The sequence below is a fragment of the Panulirus ornatus genome, chromosome 23, assembly GCF_036320965.1.
Source record: "Panulirus ornatus isolate Po-2019 chromosome 23, ASM3632096v1, whole genome shotgun sequence".
Lineage (NCBI taxonomy): Eukaryota > Metazoa > Arthropoda > Malacostraca > Decapoda > Palinuridae > Panulirus > Panulirus ornatus.
Window position 1 is genome coordinate 8,159,036 of NC_092246.1, and position 27,835 is coordinate 8,186,870.

The following is a 27,835-nucleotide window of genomic DNA, read 5'->3' on the forward strand; positions in this document are numbered from 1 at the left end:
TAGTACACTTTCTTCTTTCACTCTATATGGATGTACAAAATCTATACTTTCACTCAGTTTCTTTTCAAACACCATCACTGTACTTTTACTTGCATTTACCTTCAATCACCTATGCTTACACACACCCCATAAAACACAATGACAACCTTCCGCAATTCCTCTTCACTCTCAGCAAACAACATAATATAATCCGCAAACACTCCATCTATGCACCCCTTTTTCCTAGTTTTGCCTTCATCTCTCTTATCACTCCATCCATATACAGTATATACGTGTATGAAGATACATGTGTATGTGTGTGTGTTGGGCCATTCTTTCGTCTGTTTCCTTGCGCTACCTCGCTAACGCAGGAGACAGCGACAAAGCAAAATAAATATAGAATAAAAATAACTAAAAAGTAAATGAGGCATAACACAGCCCTGCCTCATACCTATATGTATCCCAAAACTTTTGCTCAGCTCTCCATCCACACTTACATATGCATTTGCTCCTCTATAGCTTTCACTCCATCCAACAGTTGTCCCCCTATACCATATATCCTTAAAACATCCCACAAAGCATTCCATTTGACTTTGTCATATGCTTTCTCCATATCCATAAAAGCTGCTTGCAACTTCTTACCTTTTGATAAATAATTTTCCATGGTCATCTTTTCCAAATAATTTTCCATGGTCATGAGCCTTTAACGTAATACTAATAATAATGATAATAATAATAATAATAATAATAATAATAATAATAATAATAATAATAATAATTATGATAATAATAATAATAAAGCCAGTTCCAGCATATGGGACTATTAGTGTTGTTACCCCTGCAAATGAAAGACAAAAAATGGACAAATTATGTAAACAAACAACAGGCAGAAACGCTAACTCTTGTGTCTGGCCTGAGGTAAATAGTCTCTTGACGTGTTTATGAAAAAGCAGAATATGGTAGTTTTATATTAGATAAAGCGTTTATAATGTACTAGTAAGGGAAGAGTTTAAGTTTATCGCTGTCTCTTTATTTTTTGCATGGAATCAGACGAAACTAGTATCTGTTCATTCCTCCCCTAATACTGTACTCCATTTATGTCGCACTGGTGCTGTACTCACGTCAGGAGCAGGAAAATGGTGAATTCCTTTCCAAAGTGTTCCATACCAGCCATGCTGACGGGGGAGAAGCTTCCCAAAATACTATTTCAGTTAAACTTCGGGTATTTTATTGTACTTGGGGTAGGCAAGTGGAACATCCACTTCTGCTTTACGAAAGAGTCAGGTTATAACTCCCTCTGAGAATCTATTCCTCCTGACCTGTACAGGCAGGTAAGAGGCAGGTTATATTTTTTTTTATACACAGGAATATCGTTAAGGATGTTCCTTTGTTGTACATTTTTTTCTTTTGCCTGTTTCTTTTTTTTTTATTTATAAATTTCCAGGCTTACCTAGATTCTCATTTTCCTTCTCCATTTTCTGGTATCCCACTCCTTTCCTGCTTTGTCATATCTATTTAGATTACAATACCATATTCCTGGCCTCGTCTTGTCATATTTATTAAGATTACTGTACCCTACTGCAGCCTCTCAAAGACAGTAGCCTATTCCTGTTAGCCTTTTATCTATTCTTCTTATCTTTCTTGTAGTATTCTGTCAGGTTGAATATTTTTTATTTTCCTTTATTGTAGATTGCAGATACTTAAAGTGCCTTTCCAAAATCTTTGCTCCCATTGCAGAGGTTCGTGTTTCCCATCTAAATGATGTTTTCTGCATGTATTTTGTAGTGTAACCACATGCAAGCAGATTTTGGGAGAAGAAGGATGGTAAGTAATGTATTGGTCATTTTGCTAACTAATTTATTGATTCAGTACCCAAGCACCCCCTCTGAGAAATGTTGAGGAAGGCTGTGGTTATGGCATGGGTTGAGTATATTACCAAGTATATGATAAGAGAGTATGGCTGTGATTTTAAGAAAGTGTCGGGTTACAAAAAATAAATTTCATTTTAGTATATGTATGAAGTAATAAAACTTGCAAACATCTGTTTTGTGAAATCTAATCAATGAGGCTGTAAATTTGGTGTTTATCATGACTTCTTTCATTTACATGATTCACTGGATCCGGGTATGATATACAGTACAAGGCTTTGAAACAAAGCTAACTTGTGAATGAAAACAATGTATATTTTTATCATTTATGAACTTTTAGTGTACTTAGTCAAATTTCTTATGTTCCCGAGACGTAAATTATTTTCTTTTACCAAAATATTTGTGTGTGTGGTGCCATAGATATAAAGTTTTATTATTATTATTATTATCATTATTGTTAGTATTATTATTATTATTATTATTATTATTATTATTTTTATTTATTTATTTATTTTATTTTGCTTTGTCACTGTCTCCTGTGTTTGCGAGGTAGCGCAAGGAAACAGACGAAAGGGATGGCCCAACCCACCCCCATACACATGTATATACATACACGTCCCCACATGCAAATATACATACCCATACATCTCAATGTACACATATATATACACACACAGACATATACATATATACACATGCGCCCAGTTCACACTGTCTGCCTTTATTCATTCCCATCGCCACCTTGTCACACATGGAATAACATCCCCCTCCCCCTCATGTGTGCGAGGTAGCACTAGGAAAAGACAACAAAGGCCCCATTCATTCACACTCAGTCTCTAGCTGTCATGCAATAATGCCCAAAACCACAGCTCCCTTTCCACATCCAGGCCCCACAGAACTTTCCATGGTTTACCCCAGACGCTTGACATGCCCTGATTCAATCCATTGACAGCGTGTCAGCCCCGGTATACCACATCGATCCAATTCACTCTATTCCTTGCCCGCCTTTCACCCTCCTGCATGTTCAGGCCCCAATCACTCAAAATCTTTCTCACTCCATCTTTCCACCTCCAGTTTGGTCTCCCACTTCTCCTCGTTCCCTCCACCTCTGACACATATATCCTCTTGGTCGATCTTTCCTCACTCATTCTCTCCATGTGACCAAACCATTTCAAAACACCCTCTTCTGCTCTCTCAACCACGCTCTTCTTATTTCCACACATCTCTCTTACCCTATTATTATTTACTCGATCAAACCACCTCACACCACATATTGTCCTCAAACATCTCATTTCCAGCACATCCACCCTCCTGCGCACAACTCTATCCATAGCCCATGCCTCGCAACCATACAACATTGTTGGAACCACTATTCCTTCAAACATACCCATTTTTGCTTTCAGAGATAATTTTCTCGACTTCCATACATTCTTCAAGGCTCCCAGGATTTTTGCCCCCTCCCCCACCCTATGATTCACTTCCACTTCCATGGTTCCATCTGCTGCCAGATCCACTCCCAGATATCTAAAACACTTTACTTCCTCCAGTTTTTCTCCATTCAAACTTACCTCCCAATTGACTTGACCCTCAACCCTACTGTACCTAATAACCTTGCCCTTATTCACATTTACTCTTAACTTTCTTCTTTCACACACTTTACCAAACTCAGTCACCAGCTTCTGCAGTTTCTTACATGAATCAGCCACCAGCGCTGTATCATCAGCGAACAACAACTGACTCACTTCCCAAGCTCTCTCATCCACAACAGACTGCATACTTGCCCCTCTTTCCAAAACTCTTGCATTCACCTCCCTAACAACCCCATCCATAAACAAATTAAACAACCATGGAGACATCACACACCCCTGCCACAAACCTACATTCACTGAGAACCAATCACTTTCCTCTCTTCCTACACGTACACATGCCTTACATCCTCGATAAAAACTTTTCACTGCTTCTGACAACTTGCCTCCCACACCATATATTCTTAGTACCTTCCACAGAGCATCTCTATCAACTCTATCATATGCCTTCTCCAGATCCATAAATGCTACATACAAATCCATTTGCTTTTCTAAGTATTTCTCACATACATTCTTCAAAGCAAACACCTGATCCACACATCCTCTACCACTTCTGAAACCACACTGCTCTTCCCCAATCTGATGCTCTGTACATACCTTCACCCTCTCAATCAATACCCTTCCATATAATTTCCCAGGAATACTCATCAAACTTATACCTCTGTAATTTGAGCACTCACTCTTATCCCCTTTGCCTTTGTTCAATGGCACTATGCAAGCATTCCGCCAATTCTCAGGCACCTCACCATGAATCATACATACATTAAATAACCTTACCAACCAGTCAACAATACAGTCACCCCCTTTTTTAATAAATTCCACTGCAATACCATCCAAACCTGCTGCCTTGCCGGCTTTCATCTTCTGCAAAGCTTTTACTACCTCTTCTCTGTTTACCAAATCATTTTCCCTAATCCTCTCACTCTCCCTAACCTCTCTAAGTCTGATAAATTCATATCTGTTGTGGTAGGTAATAGTTGGTAGGCAGCCAATGACCAGAGAAGTATATTACCTATACTACCCAACTGGGTATCGAGAGGGTTAGTGATGGCTGCATAGTGAGCCAACACTTTAGTGGTTGTCACGTTGCACTCCTCTGACCCAGGTAACTGTCTCTGCATCACCCACATGTGGGCTACTGGCATTCTACCCAGAAACGCACAATCTTTTCTTATTATATCTAATAAGAATACACTTGAATACACTTAACGGCCCATTCTTCATAACTAGATTTTCCTGCCGTGAGCACCATGTGCGAGTCTTGCCTCGGCAAAATGGTAGGAGCAGTAGATAGGAACATTTAGGCAGGAGCATTAGGTAGAGACATTAGGTAGTGGTAGTAGGTAGGAGCATTACATAGGAGCCTCTGCAAGCACTGCATCAATATGAGGCACTAAAGGCTAAGAAGTGACAGTGGAGTTCACTAGTTATGGAGACTTTGTTGCTGTGCCTCCATAAGGGAGTTTGTGTTGGGAACATATATTACAGATATAGATAAATAGAATATCAGTTGTTTGAATGTACTGTATCAGGATTATTGGTAGCCTTTTGTATTTGATGGTTGAATAGATGTAATCACAATAGTAAAAATTTTATTGTGTATGCTCATTACTGAGTGACTGATCACCTCTGATTCTGAAACCACAGAATATATCCCTTCTTATTATGATGGCACCTAGTTTTGACATTGTATAAGGTGAACTTTTAGCTTTGTTTGTGTTTGTTTGTGTGTGTCAGTGAGTGCTAAGATACTGCATTAATTGCCTAGCATTGTTATTCTTTTAGATTTTGAGCTCTGTGGTTGGAATTTATCCATACAATGAATACAGACATGTTGTGATGATTTTACTTAAAAATTCAGTACACTGCAGTATAAACATAGTACATTGTTATGGGAAATGAGCTTTGTTACATTTTTCAGATAATTTGTTTTGATACCTGCCTTGGGATTAGTGATGATGCTGAGACAAGTATGTACTTTTAGCACTATGAGGGGCCTACATAAGATGCTGGCTGCTGTCACCTTTTCTAAATCTCTGTCCCCATATGGGTAAGTTTCATATATTGTGTGAAATCATGAGAATAGTGACTCAGGATATTGCTCTGAAATTGAATACAATATTGTTGGCTTCTGGAAATGTGTTATACCTGATGAAATTTTTATATTATATTTAGTTGATAAGTTGAAACTATAACCTTTGCATTTCAGTTGAATTTTTTACAAGTACCTGCTATGTGTGCATTTTAAAAGAAATATGTCCTTGCCAGTATATGTAATTTTTGGAAACAATTGGTAGTATAGAATTTTTTGCTTGTTGTACAAAGTAGTATTATAAAGATTATTATAATTTATTATTGATCTGCTACGATGTCAAAGGTCATTTAATGTTAACTACTTGCAGCACTGCTGTTGAGGGAAGGCCTCCCATTGATGCCAACATTACAAATATACCAATCGGAAATTCTGCAAATTTTGCCTCTGATAATGCTCAAGATGAAGGTAGTGATTCAAGTAGCTCAGAACCAGGTAGTTCTGGCAGCACTAGTAATGACATAGGATCTACATACATTGAGGAGGAAGTAGCAAAGTTTCGAGCAATGGCAGACTCATGGTGGGATCTACATGGGGACTGTAAACCCTTACATTCTCTTAATAGATTACGGTACAGATTGAAGTATTTGTGAGCTGTACTGTAGAAGTAAATTACCTAGTTTAATGCACTGTAGTACAGTGCATATCTGTGAAGATATTTTATGTAAGACATCTGGATGATAAAGTTTATATTTTTTACTGGTTTTATGTTTCTGTAATTTTGATGTATCAGTTTTGTCTTAAATTTTGCTTCTCAAAGATTGCTTCAACTCTGCATGATAATGTGGGCATTTCACATTTCAGGGTATCTATGATTCGAGAAGGTTTGATTCAGTCACACTTAGCTAAGCCTCAGTACGCAGATGGCCCCCAGCCACTGACAGGATTGAAGATTCTTGATGTAGGGTGTGGCGGAGGGATACTGTGTGAGGTAAGGTAACTTTTTTGATTCAGTCTCACTTAGCTAAGCCTCAGTACGTAGATGGCCCCCAGGCACTGACAGGATTGAAGATTCTTGATGTAGGGTGTGGTGGAGGGATACTGTGTGAGGTAAGGTAACTTTTGATAGATAGACAGAAGAAACAGTTTTTGGGGTAAAGGAAGATGTGATGGAGAAATGATTTGGGGTCAGGTGATGCACAGTGAAAGAAGATAGATACTTGCTATAGGGAAGGATGATGGGATACATGACGTTTGGGAGAAGCACAGGATAAAATACTGTGTGTGGTCTGAAATAACTATGAAAGCTATGAGAGGAGGTTGGGTAGAGAACCTTTATAAGTATGTAGGATGTTACCAATAGTAGACCTTGTTAGAAAAAGAATTCTTTACTTTGGTTAATACTGTATATGATTGATGATATTTATAAAGATATTTTATAGATATATTATTTCATAAGTTCCTGGATATTGAACTGCCAGCTGTTTGTAATGAATTCATTATTAATTCTGCCACACATTTCATAGTATTACATGTGTCTTTCTATGACGTTTATTTGCAGCCATTAGCCAGATTAGGAGCAAAAGTGGTTGGCTTAGATGCTGCTGAAGAAAACATCTCTGTTGCCATCATGCATGCTGACCACGACCCAAGAGTTCAACAAAATGTAAAGTGAGTTGAATATAATGAGTATAATATTTCACTATCATCTTTCTTCCAACAATTTCCCTTCAAATATGGCACTTTGTGAAGGTTTATTGGATGTCTTTGTGAGATACAATTTTTGACTAGTTGGAATGGCAGTTACGTCTCCTGGTGTGGTGTTTCTTTTTGAATATAGCATAAAGGTCTTTGCTGAAGGTATGGAAGTGTTCACACACACACACACACACACACACACACACACACACACACACACACACACACACACACACACCTTTCTCACCTGCACTCTTTTCTAGCTCTTGAAAATTTTTCTTGACCTAAATATTTCTCTTTAACTCCTTTATATCATTTGCTCTCCTTCTTCCAGATTCTGTCCATACATTTATCTTTTCTCCTCCAGTTATTTAAATTCCACATACCACTCATTATTCTTTTTTCATTATCCCCTTTCAACTTTTCACACCACATGCACCTCACTCACCCTGGTAGTATGGAAGCAATGAGACGTGAGCTGCTAATCAGGATTTAATTATCAGTTTTCCTCAGTTGTCTTCCTCTGGAGAATATTTTACCGAGAAAGACAGCTGTTGAAAAGCTGAGGATGAAATCCTCATTAGCAGCTTGTGTCTCATTGCTACCTTACTACCCATTTGTCAGAATGAGCAACACTCACTCACACTTCATCATTAAATGCCTTCCTCTTCCCACATTTCATTTACTTCAGTTGCCCTATTCTGGTATCCCAACATACAGACCACTTTTCCACCATTCTTTAATGCATGTTTTCTGTTTACCTTAATGCATTATCATTTTTTGTGCTCAATTCCATAGCACAATCTTATGCATCCTCTTAACACATTCATATTCAACTACCTCCATTATGCATCTCTGTCACTTAGCACATTGTGCTTTAACTTCCATTGACCTCATCCCCACTCGCTCGTGTATTCTAATTTTTTAACCTTTCATTGCTATTGCCCATGATTGAGACAAGTGTAAGACGGTACAATTGTTCTTCATGGAGGAAAGTGTATTAGGATAAACTGTCCTCAGTTAAGGCACATGATTTCCTGCCTAAGTTGAGTTTTGCACATGCTGTAAGTGGGCCACTGGTGACATCCCAAAAAAGTATGAGTTATTGTTGGAGCTACCTGAAGGTCTCAGTTGCCCATCAGTGACTACAGTGGATAGTTATGCAGTTTTTCAGAGGATTATATGGTCTGCCTGCATATGTTGCCATTGTAAAGGGTTTAATTATTTCAGAAGTTTATTTTGTTTTCTTATTTATCTTCTTGTTCTTCCATGGCTCACAGGTATGTGTATGGCACAATAGAAGACCATGCAGAGATAATTGATGAAAAGTATGATGCAGTGATTGCTTCAGAGGTCCTGGAACATGTTGATGCCATTGATCTCTTTATTAACACCTGTGCAAATATTATAAAGGTTAGCGAACAAATAGTGCTGATATTTTCCTCGTATTTAGCTCAAAATTTGATCTATCTATTTGTTTATCTTTATCATTTTTCCCTTTTCCCACATTCAAAGTAAGTTAGTGTATGTAGTTTCAGTCTTTCTTACTTGTTCATTCTTTTCTAGTATTTTATTAGATTTTTATTAATAATTCATGACTACAATTTATTTGTTTGTTCAAAAGCACATCATAATTTACCATGTAGTTTATTTATTTTCATTGATATTTTATTTATTTATTTTACTTTGTCGCTGTCTCCTGCGTTAGCGAGGTAGCACAAGGAAACAGACAAAAGAATGGCCAAACCCACCCACGTACACATGTATATACTTACATGTCCACGCACGCAAATATACATACCTATACATCTCAACGTATACATATACATGCACACACAGACATATACATATATACACATGTACATAACTCATACTGTCTGCCTTTATTCATTCCCATCGCCACCCTGCCACACATGAAATAACAACCCCCTCCCCCAGCATGTGCGCAAGGTAGTGCTAGGAAAAGACAACAAAGGCCACATTCGTTTACACTCACTCTCTAGCTATCATGTAATAATGCACTGAAACCACAGCTCCCTTTCCAAATCCAGGCCCCACAAAACTTTTCATGGTTTACCCCAGACGCTTCACATGCCCTGGTTCAATCCATTGACAGCATGTCAACCCCGGTATACCACATCGTTCCAATTCACTCTATTCCTTGCACGCCTTTCACTCTCCTGCATGTTCAGGCCCCGATCACTCAAAATCTTTTTCACTCCATCTTTCCACCTCCAGTTTGGTCTCCCGCTTCACCTCGTTCCCTCCACCTCTGACACATATATCCTCTTGGTCAATCTTTCCTCACTCATACTCTCCATGTGACCAAACCATTTCAAAATACCCTCCTCTGTTCTCTCAACCACACTCTTTTTATTACCTCACATTTCTCTTACCCTATTATTAATTACTCGATCAAACCACCTCACACCACATATTGTCCTCAAACATCTCATTTCCAGCACATTCACCATCCTCTGCACAACTCTATAGCCCACGCTTCGCAACCATATAACATTGTTGGAACCACTATTCCTTCAAACATACCCATTTTTGCTTTCCGAGATAATGTCCTCGACTTCCACACATTCTTCACTGCTCCCAGAACTTTCGCCCCCTCCCCCACCCTATCATTCAATTCCGCTTCCATGGTTCCATCCACTGCCAAATCCACTCCCAGATATCTAAAACACTTCACTTCCTCCAGTTTTTCTCCATTCAAACTTACCTCCCAGTTGAGTTGTCCCTCAACCCTACTGTACCTAATAACCTTGCTCTTATTCACATTTACTCTCAGCTTTCTTCTTTCACACACTTTACCAAACTCAGTCACTAGCTTCTGCAGTTACTCACATGAATCTGCCACCAGTGCTGTATCATCAGCGAACAACAACTAACTCACTTCCCAAGCTCTCTCATCCATAACAGACTGCATGCTTGCCCCTCTTTCCAAAACTCTTGCATTCACCTCCCTAACAACCCCATCCATAAACAAATTAAACAACCATGGAGACATCACACACCCCTCCTGCAAACCAACATTCACTGAGAACCAATCACTCTCCTCTCTTCCTACACGTACACATGCCTTACATCCACGATAAAAACTTTTCACTGCTTCTAACAACTTGCCTCCCGCACCATATATTCTTAATACCTTCCACAGAGCATCTCTATCAACTCTATCATATGCCTTCTCCAGATCCATAAATGCTATATACAAATCCATTTGCTTTTCTAAGTATTTCTCACATACATTCTTCAAAGCAAACACCTGATCCACACATCCTCTACCACTTCTGAAACCACACTTCTCTTCCCCAATCTGATGCTCTGTACATACATTCACCCTCTCAATCAATACTCTCTCATATAATTTCCCAGGAATACTCAACAAACGTATACCTCTGTAATTTGAGCACTCACTTTTATCCCCTTTGCCTTTGTACAATAGCACTATGCAAGCATTCCTCCAATCCTCAGGCACCTCACCATGAATCATACATACATTAAATAACCTTATGAACCATGTAGTTTATCAAGCCAAAAATCTGGCTCGGGGCAGCACACTACATGTAGCACTGAAAGGGTTAAGGGATAGGGGAGAAAGAATACTTCCCATGTATTCCCTGCGTGTCGTAGAAGGCGACTAAAAGTGGAGGGAGCGGGGGGCTGGAAATCCTCTCCTCTTTTTTTTTTTTAATTTTCCAAAAGAAGGAACAGAGAGGGGGGCCAGGTGAGGATGATCCCTCAAAGGCTCGGTCCTCTGTTCTTAACGCTACCTCACTGACGCAGGAAATGGCGAATAGTATGAAAGAAAAAAGTAATGAAGTTGGAATGAGCACAATTAAGGTACCTTAAGAGGTAGAATTATGTGAATTAGCAATATTTGCCAGATGTAAGGGAATATTTGAATGATAAAGTAATCCATGTCCAAGATTCTTAAGAAATGAAAGAGATAATTTGAGCTGAGTAAAATTATGTTCTTTAAATGATTTTCTAAATTGTCTGAAATGTGCTTTACTGTACTTGATCTGACTTGCTTGTGTGAATGATTTTATAAACTGTCTTTGAAATGTGCTTTCCTGTACTTGATTTGACTTGCTTGCAGAAATGCAGCATGACAGTTATCAGCTGGGTTATCTCCCATAGCCAGGTGGTTCTTTTTTCATAACAACTATCAACAAGACTACCTTCTCATGGGTGGGAGCTATTGCCATTGCTGAGTATGCCCTGCGCCTGCTTCCACCGTGGAACCCATGACTGGAACAAGTTTATTCCTCGTCAAGAGCTTCTTTTTATGCTTGAGAAAAGTTAGCACAATAAGTATGTTTTTCATTATTGAATGAAGTGATTTAGCTGATATCAGTATTTTAGTTGATTAAATCCTATTTGTGTCCACTTACATAGATTATACTTGGTGAGGAAAATACATTTGTGAATCTTAATTTGTCATTAACTCCTTCACCCAGTTAGCACTTGAATTAAATCTTTGTTGGGGAACTAGAAATTATGTTATCCTATGTGTAACTGGAGTATATTTGTGAACATACAAAAACTTCTTTTTCTTATATTTGGGGTCATCAGTTCTGGTTGCTTCTCTTAAGGCAAATGTTCATAAAAGAATTATAATATTGTTCTCTTATGTTTTAAGTGCTAGGTCCTAATCTAGTAAGGGCATCATGCTTTTTTTCATTTTGCAGTTTGAAAAGGAAAACTTTGTTGATAATGAAAACTAATTTGTTACTTCATTTTTATAGGTGGACTTGTAACTCGAATGGTACATGGGATGTCATACAATGCTCTGGTAAATAAATGGTTTTGGATGTCAAATACATCAATAAATTATGCTGTACATGCAGTCAAGGAGAAGGGCAGGTGATGTGTAACGTTATGGTACAGCAAAAGCAACTAACAATTTTCTTGGACACCTCGAATTTTAGTATTTTGTCAGGTGAGTAAGACAAGTTTAAGGGTAAATAAAGTGAAATTCAAATTCAAAATTTGTGAGTAATGTTTTCCACTTAGTCATTGGCTCTTGTAAAATGCAGTATTGATAATGCTTTACAAGATCTTGTATTGTTTTGTGTTTCATATGAAGTTTTTCTTGTATAATCCTGTCTGTAATGATAGAATGAAAAAAATAAAATTAAATGATTTTTCCAATTGAAAATATTTAAGAATATCACCCTTTGAGCCATGGTCATCCATAACAGTTTGATATGCAGAACTTAATTCTTGGAACAAGGAATTCCCACAAACTGTGAAACCATTGATTTCTGTCATCAGGGAAGTGAAATTAGAAAAACTTAAGCTGGAAAGCTTGGGAGACAGGAGATTTGTTCAATGGAAATTACAATTGCCATGCTATCCAAAATGTACAATAGAAGTTTACAAGTATTTCTTTTCTGCAACTAACAGACTGAACAGTAGACTGGTTAGCAATATTTCATTATCAGATTTTTTTTTTTTTTTTTTTGATGGTACTTTACCCTGCTTTATCCCTTAAAGGGAAACTCTTTTGCCATGGCCACCCCCTTTAGGGAGTTCCACATGGGAACGGATATCAGCGATATGGATAGACAGACAGACAAATATATGCATTTTTTTTAGTTAAAGACCATGGACTTGATTGTCCATTTCAAGTTTTCTGCCTGTTTGTATTGAAAATGGCTAGCTTTCATGTATGGTTGCTTGACTTTATGAGGATCTTGTGTTCCCCCTGGAAAGAAATCTACCACCAGCTTTTATAGAGACAGTGAGAACTTGGCAACTCCATAGCACTTACTACCGATGACCATTCCTAAGATACTTGCAAGCCTATGGTTTATTTCCATGATCCCCAAGTTCATTGCCTTGTGAAGTGATGCTAGGTGTACACTGGTATGGAGAAACAGATGAAGAAAGGCTCCCACCCACTCACATCCATTGGCTAGCTCATAAGAGGTGCAACAAAACTATGGTCTACTCTCCACAGTTAGGCTCCTTAATGGTTTTTAACAGCTGCTTCACATTCCCTGGTTATCCATTATCAGCATGTTGAAATGGGGTTTATAGTCTTTTGATGGGTGATGTCGTGTCGAGAAAGGAATGCCACATGTATATTAGTCATAAGTGGAGGGGACAAGAAGAAAAGGGAGAACAAATTGCAAATGGAAGGGGAGAGTGGTAAAGGTTTTGAGTTTTCAAGGGCTGAACTGTGGTGAGGTGTTAGGTGTGCCTGAAACAGTGAATCAAAGCAATTTGGTGTACAATGGGCAATGTGATATAGATGGACTGAACCAGGGCATATGAAATCTTGGGCTATATCATCTCTGTACATTATCCAATAAAGCACTGGGTTATTGTTGTTACACTATGTTGTGGTTGTGGTTACTCATGTTTGCATTCCATCACAAAACATAACACTCACATAGACACTGCTAAATTAGTATCCCCCAGAGTTTGCATAAAGAGACTTTCAGGTACAGTCATACAGCGCTAATTATCAACCTTCCTTAACCCCTGCTGTCTTAAGCCTCCTCGCACCCTCTGCCCAGTGGCATCCCATAGGTCCAGCCAGTTACTCCAGGAGCCTCCACATGATCCTGTTTCCATCTGCTGGCAAAGGCCTCATGGGGCATCATCATTGCCACCCTCTGTTGCAGTTCTTACAGGAGCTTGGCATACATTCCAGATGTGACAACCTCTTATATGTCTTTCCTAGTGGCAAAGCCATGGGACTTTGGTATATAATTTCCTGTGCTGCTGCTGCAATACCTCAGGAATATAGCACACCACCTTTCTTGCAGCTGCATCATAAAGGTCCGTACAGCGACTGCCTCTCTAGTAGAACTACCTCATCGAACTCCAAGATTTTACCTAAAAGAATGGGAAAGGAGATTTACATAGTGTCATATGAATCAGCAACTCCAGCTGCTTGAATGTTAATGCCTCGCCTAACAAGTACAGTGCCTGTCCTAATTTTGAGAGGATACTCTTGTCATTGAGCATGGCAGCTTCCTACCCTCATGGCTTGCCTAACCTCATCTGGGTCACTCAGTGTAGATATAAGATTAAAGCCAGCCACCTTTGAACTTTGTGATGGAAGTCTTTCCTTCCCATCTTCACCATTCAAAGATGCCTAGAATATCCAAGTGGGACACTTTCCCATGGCCTCCTTCTATACAAAGACAGCACCAATGGTAAATGAGTCATGCATTTTACTTGGCTCAAGACAATAAGTGCACTAGTCTGGTGCCAAAAATCTTGCCCATGTGACTCCAGACTCAAGAAGCCTTTAAGATACCTCTTCCATCAGTAGAACTCCACCATGTAATTTCTGATGTTTGAACTAGGAAAAAAAAAAGGTTCCTGTGGTGCTTCATCAGTGTTTACCCTTGGTAGGTGTCACATGGAACATTGCCATTGCTAGTCTGGAGAAGCAGTCAGAACTTCTGGACCAACTGCCAGGTTAATATCCCTCCTGTAGCTTAAGAACAAATGACACCAAGTGCTTAATCCTCATTGTACATGTTGATTTTCTCATCAAAGACGGCTGCAGATGTGTCAGATATGAACATTTTCAAATAATACTTAGAATTGTTTATTGAGTGGTGAAACTGGTTTTGCCTGTACCAACTGAACGTTTTCTGTAGTTAATGGACCACATAACTAAATAATAAATCGCTAGCTGTAAGCATTCGTATAGAACTCTATAGACTGCTCAGATTTTTTCGCTGTTTTCTGCAATATATGCACTCATTATACTATTGTATTTAGAGGTAAAAGTCTTTTAGTTATCCTATAGAGATGTGTACCAGTAAATTGCGCGAGAGAGGGGCATAACCAGGACTCATTCCAGGGGAATGGGTGCAAATTACAAACTTCCCAAGATAATGATGTACAGCTGAAAGTGAGAGAATGTAACAGCAACCGGTGATTTAGAGAACTTGGCCTTTTTTTTTTTTGTGTTAATTTTAATCATTATCATTTGTCAAATTCTCGTCAATCTCAACGAAGCTGTTGCAAGGGTGTAAAGGCTATTATGAGTATGGCGACGTTTTTTTTTTTTAATGAAAATAGTTTTATTATATTGATAACATAGAACAACTGATTGCTGTTATCAAAGGAGTTATGTTGAGTAAAACAAGTTAACATACTTTTATGGATCGATAAAAAAGATTTTACAATTATAAACATTTGTCAGTTTTGTAGGGAAGGGGTGAAACCTGTTTGTTCCATTGGCAGCTCGTGTCACTGATCTTTCCTCTTTTCTTTCATACTATTCGCGATTTCCCGCGTTAGCGAGGTAGCGTTAAGAACAGAGGACTGGGCCTTTGAGGGAATATCCTCACCTGGCCCCCTTCTCTGTTCCTTCTTTCGGAAAATAATAATTAAAAAAAAAAAACGAGAGGGGAGGATTTCCAGCCCCTAGCTCCCTCCCCCTTTTAGTCGCCGTCTACGCGACGCAGGGAATACGTGGGAAGTATTCTTTTTCCTCTATCCCAGGGTGTCACTAAGATGCATTTATATTTCCTTTCGAGGGACTGTAAGGATTGAGAATACTTATGAAAATATTGTAAACCATAATTATGATCAAGTTCATTTTATACTATTCCTCAAAGGGGTGAGAAGCAAAGTCCTCTCTTCGCCACCCTCTTACTCCTGATATTCCCTTGCTTACTCTTAAGTTACTTGTGTGCAATTTCCTTAAACAAAAGACAGTTCTCTATTTCTCTGATCTGTCATTTTGGTTGGAAAATGACCGTTTGCCAAGTGCTGGTACATTGTGTTCCTCATATTTTGAATATCTCATTAGAGTTTGGTTAAGCTACGTCCACATTTTTTGTGGACCATGTTATCCCACCTTTGATATGGGCAGTGCAAAGATCAATAAGATCAGAATAAAATCAGGTATTTTTCGAGATTTTCATGTTGACTATCATTGCCAATAGATAAAAGATAACAGTAATTTGAGCTTGTTTTTTTGCTAATTTGATTTGCTGGTGACCCAAGATTACAGTGGTTGCTATGCGACGTAGATTTCATTCTCTCTCTCTCTCTCTCTCTCTCTCTCTCTCTCTCTCTCTCTCTCTCTCTCTCTCTCTCTCTCTCTCTCTCTCTCTCTCTCGGCTTGTTTTCATTATGATCATACAGTGGCATACGAAAACCCAGAAATTCATGGCGGTATTTCTAATTCTTAAAAATCATGTGTGACCTGGATACTTAATCAACATCTTAAAGGGAGACTTATTATTGTCGTGATTGATAGAAAATATAATTTCCATTATTATTATTATTATCAATTATTGATTATTATTATCATTATTATTGCCGTAATTAATCGTTACTAAAGTATTGTCACAGTTTTATCCACCTTTATTGTCTTTTTTTTTATTGTAGGTGGAAGGATCATGTATGTCGTCTGCCTTTCAGCTGTTTTCTCCGAACTTAAATAAGACTTACATAAAATTGATTTTCATGTATTCTGCTAGCAAACATATATCATTAACTTCATTAGATCAAACGTGTAAAGTAAAGATGTAAGTGAGACTTTGTAAATCTTTAAAAGTTTTTGGCTTTATATGAAATTGTTTTAAAGATTTAAGGTAGGATCTACTACGTAACCTGTCATTAGTGTGAGCTGCTTCTATGGAGAACTTGTTTGTACTGACCGGGTCTTCGCGAGACTGATGAATGATCCATCACTTAAGTCATTATGGAGCTGCATGTATGGGATGGCGATGCCAAGTACGGGTTACCATCCATGGACCTTAAAAGTCTTCAAATGATGGTGAGAAAATGTTTTGTTTAGGAAAGAGGAAAACAAAGATCTGCGATTATTTTGTTTGAAAGTTTTCACTGTTAGTAACATGGGCAGGGGGAGCTGCCTGCAATGCCCAGAACAGTTCAGTATGCAGTCACTTCACCAATTGATAGGGGGAAATATCAGTTTAGAGGCACCACGGAAAAAGCTTAAATTTCCCTAGTGAAAACTGATGGAAGGACTTGTTTTGATTAGGGGAATTGTGACACAAAAGTAAGTCGTGTAGAAATTAAGAAAACGAATAAAAACTTTCCTTTTCCGTAAGACTGAGACATATAGCTCAGACCTCGCCATGGTCTTCCTTCTATCAAATTGACATATGCAGCTAAGGGAAGGAAATATATTCAGTGAATAGGTTACACAGCGTGAACAGACTTCCCAGCATCTGAATTCGCATAACATTTTAGCATTAATATTTCTTGTAATATCGAGAATATTGTACATTTGGTTCTCATAGGAAGTTAGGTGATACTTCATTGATTATATAGATTCCTAGAATGGTTTCATTTACTCTGTCTTTCTGTCTATATCTCTGATACCCATTCCATGTAGGGACTCCTATCCGTATCATCATAACCCTTCCACAGTCATTATCTCTTCTTGTTTGATTATAAACAATGCTCCACATCATATTTCTCTAGCTTTCCTGATATAAATTGGATATTCCTAATCAATGACTACTACTGAATACTAATAGATATCTATAAGTTCCACCTAAGACCTAATAATAAGTATCTTTAGGAAAATATATACATATCTTGAAAATCAGTGGAGATATATCAACTGAGGTTATTTGTATATAAGGCATCAGTAGTAGGTAGGTTGGGGCTGATATAAAGTGAAGTGCCACCTGGTGAGGCACAGCAACTTTAGTCAGAGTAACACTTGCTGCTTAGTAATATGATCTCACTTGAAGTTCATTTATTTGGCCCTTGGTAAGATGAAGCTTATACCACTTATTTTTTGGCTGTTTTATTGTAATTACATAACGTTTTGTTTTACATAAGAGAAATGTTTTGTCTGCTGGAAAAACACCCCAATATTCAGAGACAGCATGTATTGATATTATAACATCTATAACTTATCTAAATTATGTTGAAAACATATGGTATACATATGGTAAACAAGAATAAACAATGATGAATTACTGAGAAGGTGGTTGGGGTGGCATCAGCTAATGCAAGAGTCTCTCTTTTGGCTGAAATCTTGAACTCGGCAGAGGTAGATATGAACACCTGCTGGGTGTTAGTGGCATCCTTGTAATGTATCACTTCATCTAAAATGCTGTTTTAACAAAGTAGATAGAGAATAGATAGATAGGTAAATCAAAATTGGGTGGTTAACAGAGTATCTAGGAGGTTTAAAGACAGTGTGGGTTCCAGAGGCTATTCTCTGATCAGGGAAGTGTCAGCCAACAGAGAAGAATGTTCAGAAATTTTTATATGCTGTCAAATTTCATTGCATTTCATGATGGGCTGCAGTGATATGTTCCTTGGCTTGAGTCAAGCATCATGACCAGAGGTTTAATGAAGCAATAGTGCTTTGCTTCACTATGTGTGCCATTGGTGGAAGAACTTGTAGGTTGCTTGGCAATCATGTTATCACTTAAAGCCCTGAGGCAATAATGAGCATAACAAAAAATGCTACCACTGCACATTTTCACATGTGGAGGTAAGGTTCAGGAGAATGATTCAGCTGAAATGAGTCTCCCTCTTCCCAGGTGGCATGTATATATGCAGTGGAGCAGAAACACGTTCTTACACATCCTAGATTGCGCTGGCTAGTGCTAGCTGGGTGCCTCATGATTAGAAGTAGTCTGTGCCATGATGTGAATGTTTCCTTATCTGTTCCATTCATTGTAGGGCAACATGATTTGTGTATCAGTGGAAATAGTCATGAATATTGCTTTCTGGTTGGACTGAAACATTGCATCATTTCTTTCAGCCTCACCCATATGTGGACTACTGCCATTCTGTCCACAAACATACAATCTCTCCTTGTAGTACATAACTCATGACAACACTTAACTCACACAACTTATTCTTCATAACTTTAGATTTCCCAGTGGTGACCACTATACATTACCCCTGCCTGTTAGCAAGATGGTAGGAATAATAGATGGAAGTAGTTGGTAGGAACATTAAGGCAGGAGCATTAGTTAGACACAGTTGGTAGAAGTAGTAGGTAGGAACAAAAGACAGGAGCATTAGGTAGTAGTAGTCAGTTTGAGCATTAGTTAGGAGCCTCTGCAAACACAGCTGTACAGTTGCGTTCTGCCAGTGGCCTGTTAAGGGTGAGGCACTAAAGGCTAAGAAGAAGCACTGGAGTTCACTAGTTATGGAAACTCTATTGCTGTTGCCACCCCCTTGAGGGAATTCCAGTTGGGAACAGGCCTCATAGATATAAATGAGTAGAATGAAGCATTGCATAGTGAACCTTTGAGTTACTTTCTCCCTTGATACATTGTCTAGTCAACTTAAATTTGTTCATGAATGGTTGTTTTATAAAATTTTATACCTCAGAAAGGAAATCTTGCACCAACATCAACATTGTGAAGTAAGTTTTTTGATTGCCATTATGAATGATTATGTGTGAGTTGTTGGGAGGGAGTGGACATGCTGAACTTAGGCAGGTAATGCAGAGGAAGGGTTAGAATGTACTTTGAATATAACACATTCCTGCAGACTAAAAAGTGAATATGATAGACCAAAAATGGAGGTCTATTGAATTTTTAAAGTTCTTCAATAATACTGCATCAGGTTTATGCCAGCATAAATATATGGACAGTGTCTGCACTCCCTCCTTCCCCAGTGGGTGGATAACAGAATGCCTTTTTTTCCATATGGGATTATTGCGTCCCTAGGCAGCAGTTTTCATCATGATGCTTGCATGAATATTTTGCATTACCAGTGATCTGCGTGTGATCATCCTTACCTGTTACATAAGCTGCAGTTCATTCCTATGGTGTCATGGCCCCAACTCCCCCACTCCAGTGGGTGGGTAGCAGGATGCTTACATACATAGTTACCAGTTCGGTTCCCTTTATAAAAAAGTCCATTTCTGTGATGGACTATCCAGCTGATGAACTGGAAAAACCTACGATTGGATGGGAGTTATATGTCGCAGAAGGTATAAAGGAAGGTCCGGAAGGCTGTTCAGCTTATACCTGGCAATACAGTACTATTATAGGCAGTCCCTCTGGTTCTGAATACATAGGCAGGAGACTTGAACTCCTACTCTAGTTGGAACAAGTGAAAGTTCCCCAAACTTATCTAGCCAGGTGACCAGGATGTTTTGATTTGCCAGTACAGTTAGTTCAGGACAGCGTACCTCTCACTTGGGCCAGGAGAAACATGATCAGTAGTAAGAAGAAGTCTGTAGCAGTTAGTGTTTGTGACCGTAACTCATTCACGGGCTGCCCAGGGTTGAGCGCATAGGTTCGAATCCTGGTTGCAGCGGTCAGTCCACAGTCAACCCAGCTGTCCATCCACCCCTAGGGGTTGGTCAGTGAAATGAGTACTTGAAGTACTGGAGGAAGTGAAGTGTTTTAGATATTTGGGAGTGGACTTAGCAGCAGATGGAACCATGGAAGCAGAAGTGAGCCATAGGGTAGGGGAGGGGGCGAAGGTTCTTGGAGCATGGAAGAATGTGTGGAAGGTGAGAACGTTATCTTGGAGAGAAAATGAGGAATAGTTGTTCCAACAATGTCATACTATTGCGAGATATGAGCTGTAGATAGGGTTGTATTGAGGAGGGTGGATGTATTAGAAATGAAATGTTTGAGGACAATATGTGGTGTGAGATGGTTTGATCGAGTAAATAACGAAAGGGTAAGAGAGATGTTTGGTAATAAAAAGAGTGTGGTTGAGAGAGCAGAAGAGGATGTGTTGAAATGGTTTGGTCACATGGAGAGAATGAGTGAGGAAAGATTGACAAAGAGTATATATGTGCCAGAGGTGGAGGGAACGAGAAGTGGGAGACCAAATTGGAGGTGGAAGGATGGAGTGAAAAAGAGTTTAAGTGATTGGGGCCTGAAGATACATGAGAGCGAAAGGCGTGCAAGGAATATAGTAAATTGGAACTATGTGGTATACTGGGGTCGATGTGCTGTCAGTGGATTGAACCAGGGCATGTGAAGCTTCTGGGGTAAACCATGGAATGTTTTTTTAGTCCTGGATGTGGAAAGGGAGCTGTGGTTTCTGTGCATTACACATGACAGTTAGAGACTGAGTGTGAATGATTGTGGCCTTTTTTGTCTTTTCCTAGTGCTGCCTCGCACGTGCGTGTGCGGGGGGAGGGGTGTGCTATTTCATGTGTGGGAGGGTGGTGACGGGAATGGATGAAGGCAGCAAGTATGAATATGTACATGTGTAAGGGTTTAATGTATGCCAGTTTGTCAAAACCAGTGGAACCTGATTGCCCTAAAAGATTTGCAAGAGCTATTAACACCTTAAAAAAAGACAGTGACAAACATATTACTAAAGCAGATAAGGCTAACACTGTTGTGATTATGGACAAATGTAATTATTTATCTAAAATGAATGATCTTTTAAATGATGATGCAACTTATTTTAAACTCAGTAAGAATCCCCTAGAAACAGTTAATTCCCATTTCAATATAGAACTGAAGTTGTTGTTGAAAAGTAATGTTTCTCTTATCAAAAGTTTGTCATCTTTGTCCCCTTCATTGCCATATATGTATGGACTTATCAAAACGCATGAAAAAAATTTCTAGCAAGACCTAAAAAAAATTTTCCAGTGAGACCTATAGTGGCTGCATCACATATGAATTGTCAAAATGGTTGATTTATTAAGCCCTTTAGTGGGTAAGATATCAAATTCTAATATCATGAACACTGTAGATTTAGTTAACAACCTTAACAATATCAATGTTAATTTTGATTTCAAACTTGGTAGCTTTGATGTTTCCTCACTTTTCACTAAAGTTCCAGTTGATGACCTTTAGAATGTTTATTTGATGTTTTGGATGATATTTGTTTACCTGTTTCAAAGTCTGTTTTTATTGAACTGATAAAATTGTGTATAAAAGACTGTATTTCAATTCAATGGAGATTATTATGCTAAAAAATTTGGTATGGCAGTGGATAACCCTCTTTCACCTGTACTTAGCAGTCTTTATGTGGAATTTTTTGAAGTAAGATTGTCAGTGAAAGAGAAGAGAGAGGCATTTGGACGATTTGTGCAGGGAAATAGTGCACATGACTTGGATGTATAAAAGGAAGAGGAGGAGTTCAAGAGAAAGGTGCAAGAGGCAAAAAAGAGAGCAAATGAGAGTTGGGTGAGAGAGTATCATTAAATTTTAGGGAGAATAAAAAAGATGTTTTGGAAGGAGGTAAATAAAGTGCGTAAGACAAGAGAACAAATGGGGACATCGGAGAAGGGGGCTAATGGGGAGGTAATAACAAGCAGTGGTGATGTGAGAAGGAGATGGAGTGAGTATTTTGAAGGTTTGTTGAATGTGTTATATGATAGAGTGCCAGATATAGGGTGTTTTGGTCAAGGTGGTGTGCGAAGTGAGAGGGTTAGGGTGAATAATTTGGTAAACAGAGAAGAGGTAGTGAAGGCTTTGTGGAAGATGAAAGCTGGCAAGGCAGTGGAATTTATTAAAAAAGGGGATGACTGTGTTGTTGACTGGTTGGTAGGGATATTTAATGTATTGGTAAAGTGTGTGAAAGAAGAAAGTTAAGAGTAAATGTGAATAAGAGCAAGGTTATTAGGTACAGTAGGGTTGAGGGTCAAGTCATTTGGGAGGTAAGTTTGAATGGAGAAAAACTGGAGGAAGTAAAGTGTTTTAGATATCTAGGAGTGGATCTGGCAGCGGATGGAACCATGGAAGCGGAAGTGAATCATAGGGTGGGGGAGGGGGCGAAAATCCTGGGAGCCTTGAAGAATGTGTGGAAGTCGAGAACATTATCTCGGAAAGCAAAAATGGGTATGTTTGAAGGAATAGTGTTTCCAACAATGTTGTATGGTTGCGAGGCGTGGGCTATGGATAGAGTTGTGCGCAGCAGGGTGGATGTGCTGGAAATGAGATGTTTGAGGCAATGTGTGGTGAGAGGTGGTTTGATCGAGTAAGTAATGTAAGGGTAAGAGAGATGTGTGGAAATAAAAAGAGCGTGGTTGAGAGAGCAGAAGAGGGTGTTTTGAAATGGTCTGGGCACATGGAGAGAATGAGTGAGGAAAGATTGACCAAGATGATATATGTGTCGGAGGTGGAGGGAACGAGGAGAAGTGGGAGACCAAATTGGAGGTGGAAAGATGGAGTGAAAAAGATTTTGAGTGATCGGGGCCTGAACATGCAGGAGGGTGAAAGGCGTGCAAGGAATAGAGTGAATTGGATCGATGTGGTATACCGGGGTTGACGTGTTGTCAGTGGATTGAATCAGGGCATGTGAAGCGTCTGGGGTAAACCATGGAAAGTTGTGTGGGGCCTGGATGTGGAAAGGGAGCTGTGGTTTCGGGCATTATTGCACAACAGCTAGAGACTGAGTGTGAACGAATGGGGCCTTTGTTGTCTTTTCCTAGCGCTACCTTGCACACATGAGGGGGGAGGGGGATGGTATTCCATGTGTGGCGAGGTGGCGATGGGAATGAATAAAGGCAGACAGTGTGAATTGTGTTTGATGTATGTGTCTGTGTGTGTATATATATGTGTACTTGGAGATATATAGGTATGTATATTTGCGTGTGTGGACGTGTATGTATATACATTGTGTATGAGGGTGGGTTGGGCCATTTCTTTCGTCTGTTTCCTTGCGCTACCTCGCAAACGCGGGAGACAGCAACAAAGCAAAATAAATGAATATAATAAAGATATATATATATATATATATATATATATATATATATATGAATAAAGGCAGACAGTATGAATTATGTACATGTGTATATATGTATATGTCTGTGTGTGTATATATATGTGTACATTGAGATGTATAGGTATGTATATTTGCGTGTGTGGACGTGTATGTATGTACATGTGTATGTGGGTGGGTTGGGACATTCTTTCATCTGTTTCCTTGCGCTACCTCGCTAATGCGGGAGACAGCGACAAAGGAAAATAAATAAATAAAATAAATAAATGATTATTATTTTTTATTATACTTTGTCACTGTCTCCCGCGTTTGCGAGGTAGCGCAAGGAAACAGACGAAAGAAATGGCCCAACCCCCCATACACATGTATATACATAGGTCCACACACGCAAATATACATACCTACACAGCTTTCCATGGTTTACCCCAGATGCTTCACATGACTTGATTCACTCCACTGACAGCACGTCAACCCCGGTATACCACATCGCTCCAATTCACTCTATTCCTTGCCCTCCTTTCACCCTCCTGCATGTTCAGGCCCCGATCACACAAAATCTTTTTCACTCCATCTTTCCACCTCCAATTTGGTCTCCCTCTTCTCCTTGTTCCCTCCACCTCCGACACATATATCCTCTTGGTCAATCTTTCCTCACTCATTCTATCCATGTGCCCAAACCACTTCAAAACACCCTCTTCTGCTCTCTCAACCACGCTCTTTTTATTTCCACACATCTCTCTTACCCTTACGTTACTCACTCGATCAACCACCTCACACCACACATTGTCGTCAAACATCTCATTTCCAGCACATCCATCCTCCTGCGCACAACTCTATCCATAGCCCACGCCTCGCAACCATACAACATTGTTGGAACCACTATTCCTTCAAACATACCCATTTTTGCTTTCCGAGATAATGTTCTCGACTTCCACACATTCTTCAAGGCCCCCAGAATTTTCGCCCCCTCCCCCACCCTATGATCCACTTCCGCTTCCATGGTTCCATCCGCTGCCAGATCCACTCCCAGATATCTAAAACACTTCACTTCCTCCAGTTTTTCTCCATTCAAACTCACCTCCCAATTGACTTGACCCTCAACCCTACTGTACCTAATAACCTTGCTCTTATTCACATTTACTCTTAACTTTCTTCTTCCACACACTTTACCAAACTCAGTCACCAGCTTCTGCAGTTTCTCACATGAATCAGCCACCAGCGCTGTATCATCAGCGAACAACAATTGACTCACTTCCCAAGCTCTCTCATCCCCAACATACTTCATACTTGCCCCTCTTTCCAAAACTCCTGCATTCACCTCCCTAACAACCCCATCCATAAACAAATTAAACAACCATGGAGACATCACACACCCCTGCCGCAAACCTACATTCACTGAGAACCAATCACTTTCCTCTCTTCCTACACGTACACATGCCTTACATCCTCGATATATATATATATATATATATATATATATATATATATATATATATATATATATATATATGGGGATAGGGGAGAAAGAATACTTCCCACGTATTCCCTGCGTGTCGTAGAAGGCGACTAAAAGGGGAGGGAGCGGGGGGCTGGAAATCCTCCCCTCTCGTTTTTTTTTTTTTTTTAATTTTCCAAAAGAAGGAACAGAGAATTGGGCCAGGTGAGGGTATTCCCTCAAAGGCCCAGTCCTCTGTTCTTAATGCTACCTCGCTAATGCGGGAAATGGCGAATAGTTTGAAAGAAAAGAAAAAAAAAATATATATATATATATATATATATATATATATATATATATATATATATATATATATATATATATATATCATTAAATTTTAGGGAGAATAAAAAGATGTTCTGGAAGGAGGTAAATAAAGTGTGTAAGACAAGGGAGCAAATGGGAACTTCAGTGAAGGGCGCAAATGGGGAGGTGATAACAAGTAGTGGTGATGTGAGAAGGAGATGGAGTGAGTATTTTGAAGGTTTGTTGAATGTGTTTGATGATAGAGTGGCAGATATAGGGTGTTTTGGTCGAGGTGGTGTGCAAAGTGAGAGGGTTAGGGAAAATGATTTGGTAAACAGAGAAGAGGTAGTAAAAGCTTTGCGGAAGATGAAAGCCGGCAAGGCAGCAGGTTAGTGTGGTATTGCAGTGGAATTTATTAAAAAAGGGGGTGACTGTATTATTGACTGGTTGGTAAGGTTATTTAATGTATGTATGACTCATGGTGAGGTGCCTGAGGATTGGCGGAATGCGTGCATAGTGCCATATATATATATATATATATATATATATATATATATATATATATATATATATATGCTTGTGGCATGAGAAGAGTGGGAGGTGGGTTGATTAGAAAGGGTAGTGAGTGGTGGGATGAAGAAGTAACATTATTAGTGAAAGAGAAGAGAGAGGCATTTGGACGATTTTTGCAGGGAAAAAATGCAATTGAGTGGGAGGTGTATTAAAGAAAGAGACAGGAGGTCAAGAGAAAGGTGCAAGAGGTGAAAAAGAGGGCAAATGAGAGTTGGGATGAGAGAGTATCATTAAATTTTAGGGAGAATAAAAAGATGTTCTGGAAGGAGGTAAATAAAGTGCGTAAGACAAGGGAGCAAATGGGAACTTCAGTGAAGGGCGCAAATGGGGAGGTGATAACAAGTAGTGGTGATGTGAGAAGGAGATGGATGAGTATTTTGAAGGTTTGTTGAATGTGTTTGATGATAGAGTGGCAGATATAGGGTGTTTTGGTCGAGGTGGTGTGCAAAGTGAGAGGGTTAGGGAAAATGATTTGGTAAACAGAGAAGAGGTAGTAAAAGCTTTGCGGAAGATGAAAGCCGGCAAGGCAGCAGGTTAGTGTGGTATTGCAGTGGAATTTATTAAAAAAGGGGGTGACTGTATTATTGACTGGTTGGTAAGGTTATTTAATGTATGTATGACTCATGGTGAGGTGCCTGAGGATTGGCGGAATGCGTGCATAGTGCCATAGTACAAAGGCAAAGGGGATAAGAGTGAGTGCTCAAATTACAGAGGTATAAGTTTGTTGAGTATTCCTGGTAAATTATATGGAAGGGTATTGATTGAGAGGGTGAAGGCATGTACAGAGCATCAGATTGGGGAAGAGCAGTGTGGTTTCAAAAGTGGTAGAGGATGTGTGGATCAGGTGTTTGCTTTGAAGAATGTATGTGAGAAATACTTAGAAAAGCAAATGGATTTGTATGTAGCATTTATGGATCTGGAGAAGGCATATGATAGAGTTGATAGAGATGCTCTGTGGAAGGTATTAAGAATATATGGTGTGGGAAGCAAGTTGTTAGAAGCAGTGAAAAGTTTTTATCGAGGATGTAAGGCATGTGTACGTGTAGGAAGAGAGGAGAGTGATTGGTTCTCAGTGAATGTAGGTTTGCAGCAGGGCTGTGTGATGTCTCCATGGTTGTTTAATTTGTTTATGGATGGGGTTGTTAGGGAGGTGAATGCAAGAGTTTTGGAAAGAGGGGCAAGTATGAAGTCTGTTGTGGATGAGAGAGCTTGGGAAGTGAGTCAGATGTTGTTCGCTGATGATACAGCGCTGGTGGTTGATTCATGTGAGAAACTGCAGAAGCTGGTGACTGAGTTTGGTAAAGTGTGTGAAAGAAGAAAGTTAAGAGTAAATGTGAATAAGAGCAAGGTTATTAGGTACAGTAGGGTTGAGGGTCAAGTCAACTGGGAGGTAAGTTTAAATGGAGAAAAACTGGAGGAAGTAAAGTGTTTTAGATATCTGGGAGTGGATCTGGCAGCGGATGGAACCATGGAAGCGGAAGTGGATCATAGGGTGGGGGAGGGGGCGAAAATCCTGGGAGCCTTGAAGAATGTGTGGAAGTCGAGAACATTATCTCGGAAAGCAAAAATGGGTATGTTTGAAGGAATAGTGGTTCCAGCAATGTTGTATGGTTGCAAGGCATGGGCTATGGATAGAGTTGTGCTCAGGAGGATGGATGTGCGGGAAATGAGATGTTTGAGGACAATGTGTGGTGTGAGGTGGTTTGATCGAGTA

At 39.3% G+C, this 27,835-nt stretch overlaps 2 protein-coding genes across 4 annotated transcripts in view; both read left to right on the top strand.

Moving 5' to 3' along the window:
• Nucleotides 1-823: 823 nt before the first annotated feature.
• Nucleotides 824-12,336, top strand: LOC139756782 (ubiquinone biosynthesis O-methyltransferase-like). The gene is given in 9 exon segments (XM_071676564.1): nt 824-897; nt 5,355-5,483; nt 5,836-6,096; nt 6,330-6,456; nt 7,027-7,136; nt 8,444-8,576; nt 11,316-11,411; nt 11,413-11,476; nt 11,924-12,336. Coding segments are annotated over 8 exon segments (1,008 nt in total). The 5' UTR covers nt 824-897; nt 5,355-5,388; the 3' UTR covers nt 12,046-12,336.
• Nucleotides 12,337-16,787: 4,451 nt separating this feature from the next.
• The window catches only part of LOC139756784 (metaxin-1), a 70,877-nt gene continuing 59,829 nt past the window's right edge, over nt 16,788-27,835 (top strand). For 2 of the 3 annotated variants that reach the window (XR_011714434.1, XM_071676569.1), the window contains exon 1: nt 16,796-16,938. Coding sequence is in view for 2 of the 3 variants with exons in the window: in XM_071676569.1 (XP_071532670.1) it covers nt 16,864-16,938 (75 nt within the window). In the remaining variant the exon portion in view is untranslated. Of the gene's footprint in view, nt 16,939-27,835 lie in introns of all 3 variants that reach the window. The other variant, XM_071676570.1, reaches the window with a different exon arrangement.